Here is a 22,399-nt window from a genome sequence, read left to right as displayed (position 1 = left end):
GGCAAAGAATCACGACCAGCTGAGGTGCTTGCTAAGGGCAAAGGGAATACAGAATGGGTGGTGGAAGAAGGTAGTTCTAAATAGTGGTTACAGCCACATGACCCATTGCAGAAGTGAGGGTTGTAATTGCTTTGAATATTTCTGCTTTGTATATGTGCATCAGATATTTTTGGTTTTTTTCACTTAAAAAATATAAGATGTAAATGGGGTTACTACAGTCTTGGTTTATGTGTGTTAGTTGTATCATGTTAGGCACAAGCATAACTGTAATTCAGAGATTATGTGTGGTTTGGGAGATGTGTACAGATGCCAAGTTGACAAAAGGGTGGACTATGATGGTTAAGATTGCATGTCAACTAGGCTGGGCCATGATTCTCAGTGTTTTGGAAGTTATCTAATGTTGTGATCACTTCCGTGTCGAAATTTGATGTGTGATCACCCCCATGATGGAATCTGCTGAGTGATACTGGTGGGTTAGGACCTGTCGTGGTTCACCACCCTATCAGCCTTCATTTCTCCACCTTCCACTGCCTACTTCCTTTCTGCTCATGTTGCAAAGGTCGTTGGCTTGTTCTGGATCCAGCAGATCTCTCTTGTCTGATCTCCGGTTCTTGGGACTTGAGTTTGCAGCTTACCTGTCCACCTTGGGATTAGTCGACCTTTACAGCCTCCAAGAGTCCTGCTCCCTGACCTGCCTATCTTGAGTTTTCCAGCCCCTGCAGCCATGTGACTCAGGAGAAACCTTGTAGTCTTGGCGGCCAGCCTTGGGGATTCCTTGACCATCATAGCCTGTGAGCTGGAGCCCTGCTCACCAACCTGCTCATCTTGGGTTCACAAGCCTTTGCCACTCCATGAACTGGAGAAAGCCTCTATTCTGATCCAAGGACTTGGGACGTTCCAACCCCTACAATTACATGAGCTGTTTCCTTGATATAAATCTCTCTATATATATTTATGGAAACCCTGGTGGCATAGTGGTTAAGTGCTATGACTGCTAACCAAGAGGGTGGCAGTGCAAATCCGCCAGGTGCTCCTTGGAAACTCTATGGGGCATTTCTACTCTGTCCTATAGTGTCGCTATGAGTCGGAATCTACTCGACGGCAGTGGGTTTGGTTTGGTTATATATATATTTATATGCTTTACTGATTTTGCTTCTCTAGAGAATCCAGCCTAAGACAAGTATTTTTTTTTTCCCATTTGAGTTATAATGCAAATAACAAAAGACACTAAAGCATTCTATGAGTATGAAATGTTCAAATGTTTTATAGCACTGATCCCTCTAGAAGATAATAGAAAATATTTTTAAAATGATCTATACAGAGGACCCCACAGGGTTTCCAAGGAGTGGCTGGAGGATCGAACTGCTGACTTTTTTTAGTTTGCAGCTGAGCTTTAACCACTGTGCCACCAGGGCTCCATATATTACATATTTGCACATGTATATTTAACTTATATTTTGATCATTAAAATTAGATATTTGTATTATATTTTGGAAATGTTGTATTCTATTTTTTTTTTAACATGGTTCTTTGTTTTGTTTCAGTTTTACTTACTCATTAGCGCTATTATATGCACCTTCTTTTGATAGGGTTACCTCAAGCTCACATGCTATTTATTCCAAGACTAAAAATACGTCTATCAAGACTCATTTCAAGATCCATTAAATTTAGGAAAAAATAATTGGAATCATCCATAACCCCTTACTTAGTAAGAGTTTTGCGTGTGTTCAGCTAGCATTTTATGAAGGTCCATTATCAAAGGTTTACGTATTGGTTGTTCCAACAATCCATAAGAGCCTTAATGATAATAACCTAGTGTTACTGTTGAAGATCAAAGACTACAGCCTTCAGTGTGGATTACACATAAACATAAAGTAAACAGTAACCCTCACAACTGGACCAATAACAAGTATCATGATAAAGAGAGAAAATATTGACGATGTCAAGGATTTCATTTTACTTGGATCTATAATCAATGGCGATGGAAGCAGCAGTCCATAAATCAAAAGATATATTGCATTGAGGAAATATGCTGCAAAAGATGCCTTTAAAGTGTTAAAAAGTGAAGATTTCACCTTGAGTAACGTGTGCCTGACCCAAGCCATAGTATCTCCAATTGCTTCATACCCATACCCGATTGCATGCAGAAGCTGGAGTATTAATAAGGAAGGCTAAAGAAGAACTGATGCCTTTGAATTATGGTGTTGATGAAGAATATTGAATATATCTTGAATTGCTAGAAGAACAAACATTTCTATTGTGGATGAAGCATAGCCAGAATGCTCCTTAGAAGGCAAAATGATACACTTTTGTTTTTACGTACTTTGGCTATGCTATCCAGAGGGACCAACCAGTACCTGGGGAAGGCCATCATGCTTGGTAGATGGTCAGTGAAAAAGAGAAAAGCCTTCAATGAGATGGATTAACACAGTGGCTGCAACAATGAACTGAAACATAGTAATGATTGTGAAGATGGAGCGGGACCAGGCAGTGTTTCCTTCTGTTCTACATAGAGTCTCTATGAATTGGAACTGACTCAAAGCCCCTAACAACAACAACAGTGTTATTGTAGTTAATATTTCAACATTTATTTACATTATACGGGATTTCACACATTTTTAGTTAATGTTTGAAGAAGTCCAAAATAAATCACGTGTATCAAGTCGTGATAATTTGTTTTTTTTCTTTTATCAAGTCGGATAATTGAGTAGGATTTAAATTCCCTTATTTGATATAGAAAGTGTTTTAAGATTAAATTCCTTTGCAAACATTGTATGTTTTTCTTTAGAACAATTTAGATAACAATATTCCAATTTGACATGTATTTTTTGCTCTGAATGTGTAAACTTTCAAGACTAATACGTTCTTCTGAAGGAATAGGTTTTAGTACAAGATTTAATGAAGTTTTTTTTTTTTTAATTCCCTTTGACTTTCACATGTTAAAAAATGCTAATTTTGAAGAAATCTTGGAAGTGCCCTTTCTGGATCAATTTTAGACAAATAGAGTAGGAAAATTGTAATTAACCACTAACTGATTCAGACAGTGCTACTCAACTAGTCACAGGTCTGTGCTTGATCTACTCTTTCAATTCTTTAGTTGTACTCAGAGGACAAAGACAGGAAAAGATGATAATTAACAAAACATATAAGACCTTCTAATTACTAAGTTGATGTCCCTGTAGCTTCATCAAGAAGTTTATTCATAATTTTTTATACATTTTATTAGTTTGGCAGCTGTTAAAAAGGATAAAGAATCATCAAAATTATTTATCCATTTTCTAAAATGTCCATTAATTGTGTAGATGGGAAAAATAAGTAAGTAAGCCGGAATCTGAAAACCTTAAAATTCTCCCCATTACTGATTCTGTCTTATCAAAGGAAATTAATCTTAAAATAGTAAGTAAAAAAAAGTAAATTAAGTTTATTTTGACCAAAATTTTGCTTCTAAATGTTAATTTATCACAATTGAGGATCAAGTATCCACATTGGCAAGAGCTTTTCCTTCTGGATCTTTGGTACATGAGAAAGACTACTAGCCTAGAGAATTATGTTTAAGTCATATTTACTTGGGAAAGTTGGGGGGGAAGAAAACCTGTTAGAATTCCCATTAGAAGGTTTTATATTAGCAAATATATTAAATAATTGTATGCATTTTACTCAGAATGGACAAGGCAGGAGTATTTCTTAGTAAGCAAATATCTTACAGGTAAGTCATCTCCAGATTTTACCTAAAATACAATCTATATAAAATAACTTTTATGAATGCAGAATACATTCAGAATTTTATAGACTATCAAGAATTTTCACTGTAAGTAAAATCAAATTGTACTGTCCAAATGGAGAATTATCCATTTCAATGATGTTTAAGCATTTAAAGGTAATCTGGACTTCCTTTACTGTTTAGGAAATTGGAAAACTGTTTTGTATTGTATCAAAATACTTTTTATATATTGCAATAACATAATTACGACTCATATAGATGTACATATATATACATATATATAAACTTTAACACATTGGTGAATTACAAATCCATCATTCTCTGAAGAATCTAAGCTAAACAAATATAGTATGATAAAACTATGTAAAAAAATGAGTTTTCTTTAATTCAAAAAAATATTCATTGGGCAGTAACTACACAGCTGTAACTCTTCTATGTTCCGTATATATAGGAGCAGAAAAAATGCCTCACTCTGTTTTAAAACAATAAATAACACTTATGGATTCATGCAATGCCTTCTAGGTACGAGGTGTTGTCATAAACAGTGACCTCATTTAATCCTTCTTAACAAGTCAAATACTATTCTTAATGCCACTTGAGAGTGAGAAAACTGATATAGTAATATCGTAGGTAATCTGACCCATGTCAAATTGCCAGTAAGCAGCAGAGTTGGATTAAAAACAGTCTGGTACCTGAATCGACTGTTTAAATTGCTATGGCATAATGACCTTTACTGAATTTATATTCTATAAGAAATGAGACAGGCAATGAGGAAATACACATGTAATGTATCAGAGGATGACAAGTTCTAAGGAGAAAAAAATAAAGCATGTAAAACCAAAGCCAAACTAAACCCATTGCCGTTGAGTCAATTCCGACTCATAGCAACCTTAAGTAGAAATGATGGAAATAAGTATGATTCTGATAGAAAGGGAAGGGAAGGATCTATGAATAAAGACCTAAGCTAGCTAGCAAATACGCAGATATCCTGAAGAAGGTTGTTCCAGGCAGAGAAAACTTCAAGGGCAGAGATATTAAGTGATCACCGCATCAGGACTTTTTGAGAAACTCGAGCAGGCTGGTGTGCTTCCAGCAAAGTGAGTTTGGGAGAAAGTGGTCGAAGTTCTGATCCAAGAAATAAGGGTGAGGAAATAATGCTTAACCTTGTACACCATGGAAAAGCACTTTGGATTTTGTCCTGAATGATACGGTAGCCATTAGAAAGTTTCGATCAGAGGAGTGATGTAATATAACTCTAAAAGAATCAGTTTGTTTCCTAGAAAGAGAACGAACTTCAGAGGACAATTCAAATGATAAGAGAATAACGTGATCTTTTCCCTTGTAATACCAAATTCTAAATTCTATATCACCTGCCAACATAAATTTGTGTAACCTATCTATGCTATAACCAATTGGTTGAACTGTATTATGTTTTGTTTTGTTTTGTTTTTTTAACACACCGTTGGTGTTCAGTGAAAGCCAGTGTAAACTATTTTATGTTTGAGGTGATTGTGATTTAAACGATGATGATAACAGGTCAGTGAGGCAGCAAATTAAGTATGTAATGGGCATGATTAATCAATTTACTGGATGTAGTGAAAAAAAGGGGAATCCAGAAAGTCAGATGCTGTCTAAACTGTCTAAATGAGGCTTTATTGATCAAATTATTCAAGAATTAGCTGGATAGGTGAGTTCTATATTATAGGGAGCCCCCTGACCATCTCTCAGTCCCTTGCTAAAATACCTAATTTTCAAGCCAAATTATATGTAAATAACTAAGCTGACATGCATGGACCATTAACTTAAGTTGTAGGAATTCTATTAACAGCACAGGTCTAAAAAGATATTTATAGAATGCCAGAAATGGTCAATGAAAAGGAAACACAAATAAGTAAATTAATGGCTCTATTTTTTTTTTTTTTTAGTAACTAAAAAACCTATATGATAGTTCCTTTCTATATTAAAATGATTCATATTTTATTTTAGTAATCAGCTCTTCAAGGTTTCTGGCTGTTCTTGCTGTTTATGTTCTTATTATCACGTCAAGAGTTAAGATATTTCTACATAAAAATAGCCCGTAAGATAAAGATAGTTCCTCAGGAATTTGAGAGTGAGAGGTTTTGGAAATGTTTCCAGCTGCAACAGATGAGTACCACATCCTTTGGATTATTGCCTCAGGATTCTGTGTGCTAATCATGATTAAATTATGTTGTGGGTTATAATAGTTTTTACAGGTTTTTATTAAATACAGCTTACCATAACAGATAATAAATCTATATTCAAAGACACACAAATCAGTATTGGCAATAAATGACTCAGTGATACAGCCAGTAATTTATCAAATCTTTCACTAAAAGAAATTAGTAATTATATTGCATTTTGAATTTTTTAAATCAAATAACCAATCATTGCAAAGTCAGAAAGGCCTGAATAAGCAAATTGAAGTAATATTAACTTCTAATTTTGGAAACGCTAATGATTCCTAATGACAAAAATTAAAAGATAATTTTAAAAAAGACAGGAATTGAAATAATTCACTCCTTTCACAAAATAATGCTGGCATGATGAGTTTATAAGTAGGCAGAAGTGAAGCATTCCTTAAAATTTAAGAATAAGAGCAGTTCTCAAGTATAAGGTTTGTTATCTAGATACAGTAGGCATTTCAAAATAAATGTGTCTCAAAGAGACCTGACTTCTGATAGGAAAATAAGTGAGTGCAACATTCATAGGCCTTAAGTGGTGACAGACTGGTGGGCTCAGGTTACTCAATTGAATCCCAGTAGATCAACAGGGATTGAAATTTATTCGGTGACTGTCAGTTTTAAAATCCACTAATAAAAGATAGTAATCGCGTGAAGCCTGAAAGGTTTGCACATTTGAAACTCTTAAGTGAGTAAGGAATTCACCCTTGCCTTCTTCCACAGATGCTCCAGAGATATCTCTACAGCAATGTGCCTTCAGTTAAAGCCCAAAAGGCCGGGGATCTAAGGCATTTACAGGAGATAATTTCTACTTTAGGAGACTGCCCTTTACTGTTAGAGATGTCCCCATGATGATCCTTCAGTATGCTGGGGCTGGAAGAGATTACCAAAGTTGTTCTCATTTTCTTCAGTAAAAAAACATTTCATCATCTGTGCTGAGCCAGCCCCGTATTCATACCTCTATTTCAGCCTGCATTGCATTATCTTGAGTTAGACTGTTTACATGTCACTATCCGTCACAATTCCCTGAACGTATGAAGAGCATGTATTATATTTTGTGTTGTTATATTTTGTTTTCATGCTGGAGTTCCCAGGGTCTATTACAGTGATTATCAACTGAAAGATGCTTGGTTAATAATGAAGAAAGATGAAAGGAAGAGGGAGGGAGGGAGGGAGGAAGGAAGGCAATGTTCCTAAGATTATGCCCTGCAAGATATTCTTGTTGGTCCTTGATAATAATCAACTGAAATCGTTTAAGTGGTAATACTGTTTTCAAGCAATTGTCCTTTAAGCCTTTGAATTATCTCCTGTAAATGCCTTAGATCCCCAGTCTTTTGGGCTTTAACTGAAGGCACATTGCTGTAGAGATATCTCTGGAGCATCTGTGGAAGAAGGCAAAGCCTTGTAGCCATACACATATCATATGTTTCATAGAAGAAAACAAGATGCAAAGTCAATATATGTAAATCTAAGATCATACACATGTACGCATAATTTAGGACTATGCTGAGCTTCGATGTTTTGTTATATAAATTCTAGAAAAAAATATAAATGTCATCACTTCCATGCCTCTAACAATGTAATGTTTCAGATCTCAGAGGGCACACATTTGTGCCCAGAAACATGTGGTGTGAGAACATTAAAAGTCATATTGTGCTATAAATATCAGTTTCCACTTGTACTTTTGCCCCTTCAGACCTCTCTCTCCAAAGGCTTTAGAGAATTTAGAATATGAAGTGATGGAATTTTCTTTCTTATCAATGCCTCAAGTCACTGCTCATTAGTTAAATGTAATTTTTTGAGGAACAGTTTCAGAAAACAAAGTCGTCACTAGTAACCTATGCTCATGAAGGGTAGTGAAAGAGAAAAATAACAACAAAAAAATCATAGTGTGATTAAATATACTCTAAGCCACAGAATAAAGTTAGGCAATGATTGTGACATTTTTTGTTATGCTGGAAAAAAATACAGATAAAATCAACAGATTTGGAAAAGAGACATGCCTATGATAAAACTTTAATTTCTGAAAAAAGAATCAAACAAAAGCAAAAAAAAAAAAAAATGCACCCCAAGATTATCCCTCAAAAATTTATTATGCAAACACAGTTTTTATGTTTTTTTGTTTGAACTGTTAGACCGCAAAAGAACTAAGTAGTAAAGAATGTAAATTTCCAGGTTTATAGACAGGGAGCTTGTCGTAATTTATTACAAATGAAAAGGATAAAATTGTAGGATAAACTAAATTTAATTAAAACAGTAATGAAATATCATATTCCTTTCCCTTATAATAACACATTTAAATTCTATTGCACCTGGCAATATACATCTGTACAACCTGTATGGACTGTTGTGACATTTAACAGCAACTATAGTATTTTTTTTTTATTATTGATTCTATTTTGCTAAATACATGATCGTTGTTCAAATGTTTTAAAAGGTTTCAAGTGTGTCCTAGACACATGCCCAAGGATTTGTACTTAATTTGAACAGTTTTATACTTATTCCCCAAACTCATATTATACACAGATACATAAAAGAAAAGATAGTTATCTACATTCAATACATTAATTACAAATGTGAAAATTTTATTGCTTCCTTTATTTTAAAATTTTCTAACATATATGGATGTAACAATTTTTATATTAATTATTATTAAGGTTGTCAATTTTAACTTGTTAGACATGTCCTAATTTATTCAATACTCTGGGCCATAGCCATTTCTAGGAATTCTTTAAAGAAAAGGATATTTACCCGGTGCCTCTAATAAGATAATGGTGTCAGTAAATATAAATATGGTGTCGATAAACATAAATGTTTTAAAAATGTATTGATATCTTAAAAAATTACAAATTAGAAGACAAAATTTTAGGAAAATAATTGGATTACCACATGGTAACCACAAAGTTGGTTAAAGAGGAGAGATGTGTGAGTAGCTCCACTACCTAAGCAGATTCCATGATATGCTGCCTCCCAAACATGGAGGTCTTGGGAAAGCTCACTAAAGCTTTCCTTCTCAGTTTTACTGGACTCTCTCTCTTAAGTCTTTATTGTATCCATTCTATCTTCCATCTTGTGGCCAGAGTCAATTTCTTGAAAGTTACATCTGATATTGAACCCTCGATTTGAGAAGAAAATTTACAAATGCTTTAGCAAGACATCCAGGCCCTCCTCAATCAGCTCTAACCACACCATTCCAGTCTCAGTTTAGTCTGCACCATCGCATCCTGAACTTAATCATAAAAGGCCAGAGGTCTTGTTTGCTCCTTTCCTGGGTTTTGCCTTTGCCATTCTAACTCCTCTTCTTGGAAAGCTTTCTCCACCCCAACCAGGTTTGTATATTTTACTGTTTTTTGTTGTTGTTTGTTTGTTTCTTAGATTATTCTGAGTATTTCCTTCAGCTGAATAATGATTAGATTCTCAACCTCATGCCAAAGCCTCTATTGGATAAAATTATTTCATTATTATTCTTTGTATAATTTGTGCTGAAATCACATTTTTTTTTTTTTTTTTTTTTGGCCATACAATAATTTCTTTTAAATTACATATGTGTACCTGTCATTCCAATTACATCCATATATCTTCGGATAAGGGAATATACCTGATTTTCAACCACATGTAATCTAAAGTATAGCTGTTGTTGTTGTTCTTGAGTGCCATGGTGTCGATTTCAACTCACAGCGATCCCATGTGACAGAGTAGAGCTGTACTACGGGGTTTTCTAGGTTGCAATCTTTATGGGAAAAGATTTCCAGGTTTTTCTCCCACTCAGCCGCTAGGTGGGTTTCAACCACCAATCTTTTGGTTAGCACCTGAAAGCTTAACCATTATGCCAGTAGCCACTCGTAAAATGGCTGCTTAATTTTAATAACAAAGTAAGCATAGTCCTCCGGCCTTAACATGTCTCCCTTGGATATAGCTACTAATCTACTGCTAGATTATTTACACGGGAATTTTTATCTATGCCTATGTAGTTTTTAAATATGAATTTCTAGCTTTTGATTTTTTTTAACTCAGTTTTGATTTAAAAAAAAAGTTCAAACTTATTGCCATCAAGTTGATTCTGATTCATAGCAGCCCTATAGGACAGAGTAGAAGGGCCCCATAAGGTTTCCAAGGCTGTAATCTTTATGGAAGCAGACTGCCACATCTTTCTCCCACAGAGTGGTTGGTGGGTTTGAACCAGCAACCTCTCAGTTAGGAGCTGAGCATTTAACAACTGCAACACCAGGGCGCCTTTTGATAAAACAAGCCAAAAAAAAAAAAAAATTGCCACCAAGTCAATCCCCACTCATAGCGACCCTATAGGACAGAGTAAAACTGTCCTATAGGGTTTCCAAGGAGCAGCTGGTGGATTCGAACTGCCAACCTTTTGATTAGCAGCCGTAGCTCTTAACCACTGCACTACCAGGGCTCCTTTGATTTAATAGAAGGCAGGAATTCCTTTCATTGTACAATATGCTCCTCTGAATTCCCTTCCTTTAATGGTTAGACTTTGTTCTCCTATTTTTCCATATTTACTTTGGTCAAATAGGAATTTTCCCAAGAAATCATGACTTTGCCACTTTTTTCTTGGTTTAAACCTTTAAGTCACTTTAGCTGTATGTTCTGTTCTGTACTTACCACTCAAGCCTTTGAGAATGATTGTTTTACTTTGCCTGTCAAAAAAATTGAATCTTTAGGATGAAAATTGTGAGAAGCCTGGAGATGACATGTTCTAATTTTGTATCTGAGGTGTATTTATTGCACTATATCATTCAGGTCACTTGATCCATTTGGATTGTAGCAATGTTGGAAAGTTCATGCACATGTCATCCAGTTCAGATGCTCTCAAACTACAGAGGACAAAGATTTTTTTTTTCTTTTTCTCTTAAAATATAATAAAAAGAAATTGATAGAAAAAATGAAATATTGATATAGCTAATACAATTCCTCAAATTTTCATTATTTTTATTAGATTCAATAAATACAAAATAAATTGATAGGATAGTTTATAAATGCTCATTCCTAACTTCTGGATTACATTAAAACAGTTTCTGGGAAAAAGAATCTATCTGCTTATAAGAGATCAAGAGTAGCACACAAAGCCATTGTCATCTTAGTTGAACCCTGAAGAATGAATATGAAAAGGACAAATTGTGACAGAAGACAATCCAGGCAGAGGGATCACATTTGCCCCAAACTGGAAGAATGAAAATTACAAAATGTATTCTGGGACTGGTGAGCAGTATACTCAAAAAACCTGCTAAAATGTGGAGTTATAGAGAAGGGGTAGAAAATAATTCCAAGGATGTAAATTGGGCTACATAACAGATAGTATAGAATTCAAGAAAGAAGAGTTTGGGACAAATATGTTTTTTCAGATACTATTACATACGAAAGAAATGTCTTCCAGTAAACTTTTTTTTAAGTTCCCTTTGGGTGTCACCCCATTCCAGACTACCTTTTCCTCAAAACCACTCTATCTAAAGTGGTCGAACTAAATTCGACAATGGACACCCAAACATTCAATACAAGGGATACCTATAATATTTCTCTGTGCCTCTTAGCAGTATTTGACATTCCCAAACACTCCCTTCTCATTCACACACTCTCTTTTAAGCTTCTATGATGCAACATTTTCTCCTCTGGCTCCAATTTCCTTTGCTATCTACACTTTAAGTGCCAGATCATAACGTGTTGAGATTCCTCAGGCCTCTGTCATAGGTACTTTTCTTTTCGTCTATCACACTGTCCTTTCTGAATTCTATCATCTCTACTTTCATGATTGCAAGGACTACCTATTTATCCCTGATTCCCAAACCAATATGCTTAAATAAATGTCACTCACCTGAGATCTAGGCACTAATCTTCACACCCAGTTACCTATTAAAAGCAAAAACTCATTGCTGTTGAGTTGATTCAAACTCATAGTGACCCTATAGGGCAGAGTAGAACTACCTCATAGTTTCTAAAGTTGTAATCTTTATGGGAGCAGACTGCCACATCTTTCTCCTTCAGACTGGTAGGTTCAGACCACTGACCTTTCAGTTAGCAGCTAATTGCTATAACCACTGTGCCACCAGGGAAACTTAGTCACCTACTAAAAAAACAAACATTGCAGTGGAGTCCATTCTAACTCATCTCTAATTGGATGTTTCACAAACATCTCCAGCTTAAAAATGAACAAAACTGAGTGCTTCTTATCTACCCCCTACTTGTTAGTACTAAAAATAAGAAGCAGACAAACAAATAACAACAAAACAAAGAGGACTCAGTAAATGATACCATCCTTAGTGTCTAAAACAAAACAAACTTAAAAGCCATTATTATTTGTCTCAAAAGGAAGGGCAAACATAATCCTCCAAAGATGCTCCCCTGTTCTGAAATACAGCGTCTATATGGGAAATCAAACAGTGCAGTCATAAAATTAAACTGAACATGGGCATTTTTAAACTACACATGCTAACGACATGTTATTATTATTTTTTTTTAAAGAAGTAGTTTATAACAGAAGAAAGGTGCAGAACATATACTACCATACACTTAGCTTGTCATTTAAACTCTCCATGCCATAGTTTCTCCCTCTGTAAAAAGGAAGAGTAATAGTACCTAATTACTTTTATACATAAGGACAATGAGGGTTAAAGATATAGGGCCATGCCAAAGGATAAAGGAAAAATAAGTGTCACATTTATATTAAAATTCTGTTCTCTCTGAACTCAACTTTTGGGAGCTTTCAATTTTGTTATGCAATATAGCAAGAAGTCGGAGGAAGAGAACTGAGGAAGAGAGGGACTTCAAGGCAGAGGAGTAGAGGAAGAAAATGAAGAAGGTATAACTTGCATATTCATGAAAGTCTTAAAACTATCATGATGCCATTTTAAAGCAGGCACCATTCCCATTTTACAGATGAAGGAATAGAGGCCAAAATATACTAAGTATCATGCCTAAGGTCGTACATTAACAGTGACAATGTTGGAAATTACAAATTCTCCAAATCTCTACCCAGATTATTAAAGGTATAATTTTTACATATGAATTTACTCACATTCTTACTGTCCTATAATTCTATTTTCTAGTGCAAATTGGTATTTGGGTTAGTGCAAATTGGTATTTTTACTATTAGAAAGATTAGAGAATAATTGAATATTTTATTTTATTTGGGAAAAGAATTCTTTAAAAAAAGCTTTTGAGAGTTTAAATGCAGAGAAAATAAAATAAGAGGAAGAAGAGGGCTTGTGAAGCCAAATTCCTTGCAGAAAAGAAAAAAGAATAGAATAATATTGGGGACATTCACCAGCCCCAGCTTTTAGAGTTCATGCTGTGCTCTTGAATCATTGACTTATGGCTAGACAAGCTCCTGGTATTTTCTAAAATAGAAGTGAGGCAAGGATTGTTAGCAACTGGAAATAATTCGTCGTTAAATTTCTAAAATTTATTTTTTCTACAATATCTTGAATCTTTTGATATCACCATAAAAGACTGACATTAGCAAACTTTTTTAAACAATAGTTGTTGCCCTTCATTTTATCACCTTGATTTGCTATATAATTTTTATCATTCTTAGAGAATTATTAAATTAGTTAAATAAATAACTTTATATGCAATGTTTTATATGAAAAACATGTTAGGTTTTACATTTAGAACATGGTTATTTATTAGTAAATTATACAGTATTACAATTTTTAATTTTATACATCCATGCTGAGGGAAAAAGGTAAAGCCAAGAGTAATTTAGGCATTTGGTGGAATGGTTTGAGGAAGTGTCTTTTTCTATGAACGTGCTTATATTTATTCCAAAGTTAATTTGATTTGGAAAAAAAAAATCATATGTGTTTCCAAAATTATGCTTCTCCATCCCAACACTATCACTACTAAACATGAGTGTAATGTCATATCCATACAGCCTTGGACAACCATCCATCATGTCAGCAAATACTGATTTAAGACTGTTGTCTGCCAAGTGTGTGCCAAGCACTTTTCTAAGTGCTAGAGCTACAGCAGTGAACAAAACAAAAATCTCCCATGTCATGAAACTGAAATATTATTGGGGTAGGCCAAATACTAAACAAAATAAAACCAGGAAAATATACATGGTAAAAAAAAAAGTTAGATGAAAATAAGTATTAGTAGAGAAATAAACCATTAGGAGGAATATAGATAAGGTTGGTGGATTTTACAATTTTAAATAGATAGGAAAAGGCTTGAGGTAAAAATGAATTAAATAAAGACATAAAGTAGAATGAAATGTGAATTACTAACGATATCTGAGATTTAACAGGGTAGTTCTGGCTACTCTGTAGGAAATATATTGAAGGAACTATGGAAAAAGCAGATGGAAGATGTGGAAGTGCTGGCAACATTGGTGGGGAAAATTGAGTCAGAGTCTGGATATATTTTGAAGGTATCGCCAAGATGAGTTTTGCATGGGGTGTGAGATTAAGAGAGAGGTCATGACATTGCCAAGTGTTTGGCTTAAACTATTTGGAGGATACGGTTGCCACTTACTAACTTGGAGATCTCTGTGAGAGAGGCAGATATTTGGGGAAGACCAAGTTCTCAGTTTTAGATATAATTAGGTTTCAGATGCCTAGAAATTATCCAGATAGATAGATATAAGGATTTGCATTTCAGGGGAAAAGAATAGGCTGCAGTTATATGTGAGTCACCATCCTCCAAAAGGCAGATGACACTTAAAGCTATGGGGCTCAATGAGGTAAATGATTGTAGTTGAGAAGAAGTTCTGATACTGAGTTGGCACCACTCCACATATCACCTAATATCAGGTGATGAAGAATCATCAAAGAAGACGACAAGGACAATCAAATAGGCATTAAAAAAAAAAAAAAAAAATGTGCGTATTATCCTGGAACCCAAATAACAAAAATAGCCTAAAGAAGAGGATGTGATTAACAGTGGTAAATGTTGTGGATATATATCAAGTAAGCCAAAGCTTGAGAATCAACCTTTGCCACTGCCTCACTGGTGACCTTAACAAGAACAGATTCTGAGAAGTAGTGCAGGCAAACCCCAGAATGAAACGGGTTTAGGCAAGAATAAGAAGAGAGAAAAATTGAACGTTTCAGGAAAGTAAAGAAGGATATGAGGAAGAAGCTGAAGAAGATAGTGGAGGCAAGAGAATATTTTTTGTTTGCTTGTTTGTGTGTGTGTGTGTGATTAATAAAACAATATGATTTTGTTTATTTTCTTTAATCCAGAAATTGCAATCAATATTTTTTATCTTAGGAATATTCGAGGACATACATTGTCCATTTTAAATTTGAATTACAATATCTAGATGCAAAATAAACTTTGTCTTAGATCAACATATATGAATAAAATATATATACCCCCCCATGATATTTGAAAACATTGTATGTAACCTGAGCATTATACAAGTCATGTGAATGGATAATCAAATATCAAGAAGTTAGATTTAAATTATGCTTCAGCATCACAAGGTCCATCACTTATTTTTACTTGGACATTTATAAGAATTTATTTCTCCAAATGACAATTAAAACTACACAAATAAAAAAAAAAACTTTCTTTAAATTTATCCCCATTATGTTCAAGTCACAGTACTAAGAACATGCATATATTATTCCGACCCTTTACTTTAAACTAGAAAAACTTAAAAATAAGATTTTATTAAACCATATTCTTAAAAGGGTCCTGTGTTTCAAATATTCAGTGAGTTTCCTAAGCCTTGACACATACGAGTGATGTAACAGGATTCAAATACAGTAATACATATTTCCAAAGCACAAGATCTTTAACTTTTGCTATTTTATGAAATAGTGTTTACTGAAATACAGTGAAATAAACAACACTTCTTTGCATACTGAGTAGAGACAAGTTCAAAGAGTCACTTAATATGACCTTAATTTGTCTACAAAAACAATATCTTGAACAGAAAAATCAATCTCTCTCATGTTTATGAAATACAATTGTTAGAAACCATGAAGCAAAAATATGTAGATGAATCCAGATTTTTTTTGTCCTCTGAAACGTCTTGCTGTCAGCATAAAACAACTTATCAAGTTACAAAACCAGACAATACGAAACGAAATCCAGTTCTTCTGAGAAGTCAAAGATCTGGATGTAGTAACGTAGCTCTGATTATGCACTGGAAGATGGAGAGGGATCCAAAGTTAATCCCCTGTGTAGCCTACTGGGTTTCTCTAAGCTTTTGCCAAGTGAGATGTAAATACCAGGTCCTTCCTAGTTCAAATGTGTGATTCTGAAGCTAATGTCCTTATCTCTAAAAAACACTCTTCCTGAATTCTTAAAATTTTGTGTAGTTTAATTTACACCTAGAAATGTAAAACGCCATGACTTAGCTTCAAATAAAATCTTAATAACAAAGAATATCATCAGAAATCCATTAGTTTCTCATATTATTTGAGGGTGGATTGTTTTCAGACTTTGGATACATGCCTGAAAGTGCACAATAACCATTTTTAATTCAGAATCTTAGTGTTGGAAAATCCCTGGCCATGTTCATTTCAATTCCACTCACTGCCATGTTTCCCCTTATTTAATTGTATTCTTCTTGTAAGTTTTTATTTATTTATTTTTTGTAGTGCGATACTATATCAACTTTTGAATGGTGATTTTTTTTTTTTTTTAGATTTGACTTATTCCTGTATGATAAAAAAAAAAAAGTCTAAATACTGAGGTACTAAAATAAAACAAGGAAACTATACTATGCACAAAATTCATAAGTTAAAATTGCATTGAACTCATACATATCCAGGTCTCTGGATGGTGCAAATGGTTAAGCCCTGCAGGAGTAACCAAAAGGTGGCAGTTCAAACCCACTCAGAAGCACCTTGAAAGTAAGGCCTGGCAATCTGCTTCTGAAGGTCACAGCCTTCAAAACCTTATAGAGTGCTACTCCATGCATTTGGTGTCTCTGTGAGTAATAATCAACTTGACAGCAACAAACAACACAAATACATATTCATCATTTATATATAGACCCAGTGGTATTGCAGAAAAAGCATAGATTTAAAGTTACATAAAAATGGTTTGGAATCTCTTCTCTGCCACTTATGACCTGTATAAACTTGGAAACACTCTAAATATTTCTTTTTTTATCTAGAAATAAAAGTTAATATTACTCAACTAATAGGCTAGTCGCAGTGTTGCAATTACTAAAAAAAAAAAAAAAAAAGCATGCATAATCTGCTGGGCAATTAAAGCAATATACAATTTTTCTTCTTATTTAGAAGCACAGCTAGACTGTGGGTATAGGGAATAAGTGATAGACTTTTTTTTTCTTTTTTTAGGAAAAAAATTTAATGTTTCTGTTAAGTCAAAATAGATGAAGATATAATTTTACGGAAAATATCGGTCTTTCTCATAATAAGTTATACTACTAGTGTCTTTTCAAACTCATTATGTACTGAAATTTCACATACGTATATACCTCTACAAAATAAACGTGTGTGTTTTAATTTTAAACCTGGGAAATACAGTTTTTATCTCACCTAGCGAAGCATATATATATAGAGTCACTTATGAGTGGGAATAGACTAGTCAGCAATTGATTTTTTTTTGGTTTAGTGAAACATCTGCAAATATGACAAAAATGGGATATTGTATTATGCAAGTGACTGTTTTAGGAACTTGCATACTGTGGTTTTGAAAACAGAAAATTTTACATAAAAGATGAGATTGTCTTTTTTCAAGGCAAATGATTGAGACAATTCAGTATACTTTCTTAAATGACTAAATTTTGTCATATACTCTAAACTGCTCTAACTTAATAACTTCATAGACTATGGCTTGTTATCTTCTACAAATACTATTAAAACTATGATAATTTCAAACAATGACTTCCAAGGGGCCCTGCCTCATTTCCTAAGAGAATTAGGAAATACAAGCTCAGCAAATTCTTCCATAGCATGTAGACCTAAAGCAAGTCTTTAAATTTATGCCGGCCTTTCAAATCAATATTTATTTATAGCATAAGTAAAACAGGGCTTCAGTGAATTTTTTATATGGCCAGAATGTGGCCCTATGATTGTTGCAAACTACTCAGATTTTAAAGACCAATTAAATGTCCCATCAAACACACCCCTCCAAAAAAAAACTATGATAATATTAATGTGCAATGGGTTATTTTATAGCTCCAGGATTAGAAAACCTAAAGATACTTAGTCATGTAGTCTGAGAGGCTAAGCACTGGAAATTTCAGCCTAAACAATGGCATAATTAGCCAGAAAACTAAAATCTAATTACTAGCTACCACCAACATTGAGTACAAAATATGCAGCACATCTTGCATGAAACAATCTGTAAAGTGTTTGTACTACTTTTCATAAATTTAGGGTTAAAGAACAGGAATTCAGTATAATACAGACTTGTCAACATTCAATCAAGTGATCAATAATCTCTGGGGTCTATAAAAGAAAGAAAAAAGAAAGAAAGAAAACTCACCTTGTCCACAATACATATCTGCTTTCTTGTTTGAGCGTCAAGTATTTCAATCTCAAAATGAATAGTTTTTGAATGTTTGACCACTGGAGCTGGTTTCAGAGGGCCTGCTGAGAGCACAAGTTGCGACACACACTGAAAATTTCTCAAATCATTCTTCAATATGAACCGTGATGCTCCTTTGGAAAATAATTCTTTCTTGCGTGCTGAAGCAAGAGATTTGTGTCTTTTGAACATTGTGTGAACTAACTGGAGAATCTGTCATGTCAACAGGAGACACTTGCAAGTGTGTTCCCTTTGCATCAGTTAAATACGGCTGGTGAAACCCTGGAAGGTCAAGTGGCATGCCATTCCAAGAGTTTGGTTTTATTTAGCAGGCTTGAAAACAATGACTGGTCTTATTTCTATATATAACACAGTATTGTGATTTGCTGCAATGAAAAGAATCTCTTTACCAGCATTTGAATTGTATTTTGTTCTCTTCTTTTAGTTCTACTTCTTAATACGATCACTAGTTTTGAAATTGCAAAGTAAGTAAAGATTCTGAACAGAGGATTTTCCTTATCTCTAAATTCTGGATGTACTAACCTTCAAACACACATTTCCTACCACACACATTCACATTAAGGTATGTTGGATATTAGAATAAAAACCAAAAAAAAAAAAAAAAATACTCATTGCATCGAGTCAATTTTGGGACTCTATTTTCAATGAAAATAACAAACAAAAAAATTATTAAAACTGTAGAAGCTATTGTTTATGTATACATATAAGGTTAAATATATTATTATTATTAATCTGACTACACATTAAGGACTGGAGATTTGTTTGAACTTTGTTCAGTTATAATTTTTATACCCTAGATAATCCTATATCATACATTGAATTGTGTCTTTCTAAAACATCTGTCAAATTTGCTGGGCCATGATTTCCAGTACTGTGTGATTGTCCACCATTTTGTCATCTCATGTGATTTTTCTAAGTGTTGTAAATCTTACCTCTAAGATGTTAAAGAGGCAAGGTTAGAGAGAGTTATGTTAATGAGGCAGGACTCAATCTACAAGATTAGACTATGCCTTAAATCAGTCTTTTCTGAGTTGTTAAAGAGAGAAGAAAGCAGAGAGATGGGGAACCTCATACCACCAAGAAAGTAGTGCCAGGAGAAAAGCGCGTCCTTTGGACCTTGGGTCCTTACTGAGAGAAACTCCTAGTCCAGGGGAAGACTGAGGACAAGGACCTTCCTCTAGAGCTGACAGAGAGAGAAAGTCTTCCACTGGGGCTGGCACCCTGAATTCTGACATCTAGCCTTCTAAATTGTGAAAGAATATGAATTTCTCTTTGTTAAAGTCTGTATTTCTGTAATAGGAGCACTAGATAACTAAAAAAAAAAAAAATTTTTTTTTCTAAGACACCCTGTAATTGGTATACAATATTTTTTAAAGCAAAAAACAGGCATATATACACACACACATCCTGTGCAACTTTATCAACCTAGTTCTTCCTAGTTGTTAGAATCGTCTTTAACTCCTCCTTTTCTCTCACATCTCACACTGAATTCATCAGAAAACTTTCTCACCATTCCGGCTCACCATTCCAGCTACCATCCAATCATCAGTCTTTCATTTTGCTCTTCCAAACCAGTCTCTTGCTTTGACACTGGCCAATCAATAGTCTATTTTTAACATAGCAGTGAGAGCACTAGTCTTATAAATGATTGGGTAAATAAATAGGAGAAGGGACAAAACTTCCTTACAGAAGAGTTCTAATAAAACATGCAGATATTCTCCCCCTTCAATGTGGGTTTCACTTAGTGAAACAAGACAAACAATCAAAAAAAAAAAAAAAGTGAATGATCCCCATGGTCTCAGGGGACACCTAGCTCAATTGGCATAACACAGTTTATAAAGAAAATGTTCTACGTCCTACTTTAGTGAGTAGCATCTGGGGTCTCAATAGCTTGCGAGCAGCCATCTATGATACTCCACTGTTCCCACCCTGTCTGGAGTGAGGGAAAATGAAGAAAACCAAAGACACAAAGGAAACATTAGTTTAAAGGACTAAAGGACCACAATTACCATAGCTTCCAGCAGACTGAGCCTAGCAAAACTAAATGGTATCCAGCTACCACCACCAACTGCTGTCACAGGGATCACAAAAGAGAGTCTCAGACAGAGCTGGAGAAAAATGTAAAGCTAAATTCTAACTCACAAAAAGACCAGACTTACTCATCTAAAAAAGATTGGAGAAATCCCAAGAATATGCCCCTGGACACCCTTATAACTCAGTACTGAAGTCATTCCTTAGGTTCACCCTTCAGCAAAAGGTTAAACAGGCCAATAAAACAAAACAAACAAATAAAAATAACCCATTGCCATTGAGCCAATTCCAACTCATAGGAGACTAAATGGGTGCACCAGCCCAGGAGAAAAGACAAGAAGACAGAAGAGGACAGGAAAACTGGTAATGGGGAGCCCAAGGTGGAAAAGGGGAGACTGTTGACATGTCGTGAGGTTGGCAACCAATGTCACAAAACAATATGTGTATTCATTGTTTAATGAGGAACTCATTTGTTCTGTAAACTTTCATCTAAAATACAATTAAAAAATTGTGAATAGAGAGGGAAAAAAAAATTTTATAGTGGCAAAACTTGGCAGATAGCACCTCAACCAAGTAGTCAAACTTATTATCACCACAAAAATCAAGTTGATATTATGTTTCTGCCTATATCACGAGATGAGAAGAGCACTTCACCTCTGTTGAGTTCTTCCCAAAACCCTCAACTGTCGTCTAAACATAAGAAAATATCAAACACAAATTGAGGGGTATTATACAAAATACCCAACCAATATGTGACATGACTAGAAAAAGCAACTTCGTATTCTGGATGCTTCCTGAAATAGAAAAAGATCATTAGTAGAAAAACTGTTGAAATATGAATAATAGTTTAATACTATTGTACCAATGTTTAATAGTATTATACTAATGTTAATTTCTGAATTTTGATATATACCATGTTTTTGGATGTTTACTTCAGATATTAACATTAGGGGAAGCTGGTTAAAGAGTACACAGATAATCTATTATGGTCTTCGCAATATTTTATAAATATAAAATTATTCCAAAATAAAAAAAATAAAGTATTCCCAAGGGAAATGAAAAAAATAGAAAAATTTTAAAAAAGGACATTATTCAAAATCATTTATATTTATCTGTCCATTTACCTAAGTTAAAATCTCTGGAAGGTAATAAAATCATTATTTTCAGATTTACGTTACCTATTATTTCTATTATGGAACTATAAAGTAGTTTTAAAGAATGAAATATATTGTTTTTGCCTAAGTCACTTTTAGAAGCTTATTGCTACATGAATCATAATAAAAATAACACTTTGAATTAGTATTTATATAACGCTACTTGCCACGGAGTTGATACCAACTCATAGTGACCACATGTGTGTCACAGTAAAACTGTGCTCCATAGAATTTCCAGTGGCTGATTTTTTTAGAAGCAGATCACCAGGCCTTTCTTCCCAGGCACTTCTGGGTAGACTCTAACCTCCAATTTTTTTCACTCCATCATCTAAGCATTCAGATTCTTCCTGCTCTCTACCATTCAAAACTTAGATAATTATAATACTAGTTCATAGGATAATCTAATTTACTCTTAATAACCACACTAAGAAGCAGATACATTTTCAACTTAAGTCAATTGACTCCCAAAAATATCTACACGTATTTTATCCTCTTCTCCTGTAAAACTGATATGGATTTATTTTTCTCTATTTTACCTGTTTATAGTAAAACCAGTGAACTATGAAATGGGCTCTGAATCACAGGCCAAAGAGCACATACAAAGGAACTTGTTAATATAAAAAAAAATAATAATAAAAATAGTAAATTATTTCCTGAGTCTCTAGAGGATGCATTCCCAAAAGAATATTTTATATTCTGATCCAATTCACAAGCTTCTGAAAGTCCTAAACATTTTTTTTAAGTTTCCTACCAATAAAATTGAAATCACTAATATTTAATTGAAAAAAAAATTATTTTGGTTA

General features: G+C 34.1%; 1 protein-coding gene across 1 annotated transcript in view; it reads right to left on the bottom strand.

The window, feature by feature from the left end:
- TECRL (trans-2,3-enoyl-CoA reductase like) overlaps positions 1-18,582 on the bottom strand; it is a 146,965-nt gene extending 128,383 nt beyond the window's left edge. The window contains exon 1 of the mRNA XM_003415898.4: positions 18,349-18,582. Within this exon, the coding sequence (XP_003415946.1) occupies positions 18,349-18,582 (234 nt within the window). The remainder of the gene's footprint in view (positions 1-18,348) is intronic.
- Positions 18,583-22,399: the final 3,817 nt, after the last annotated feature.

The sequence above is a fragment of the Loxodonta africana genome, chromosome 5, assembly GCF_030014295.1.
Source record: "Loxodonta africana isolate mLoxAfr1 chromosome 5, mLoxAfr1.hap2, whole genome shotgun sequence".
Lineage (NCBI taxonomy): Eukaryota > Metazoa > Chordata > Mammalia > Proboscidea > Elephantidae > Loxodonta > Loxodonta africana.
The sequence above is the reverse complement of the archived record's forward strand: the minus strand, read 5'-3'. Positions and strand labels throughout refer to the sequence as shown.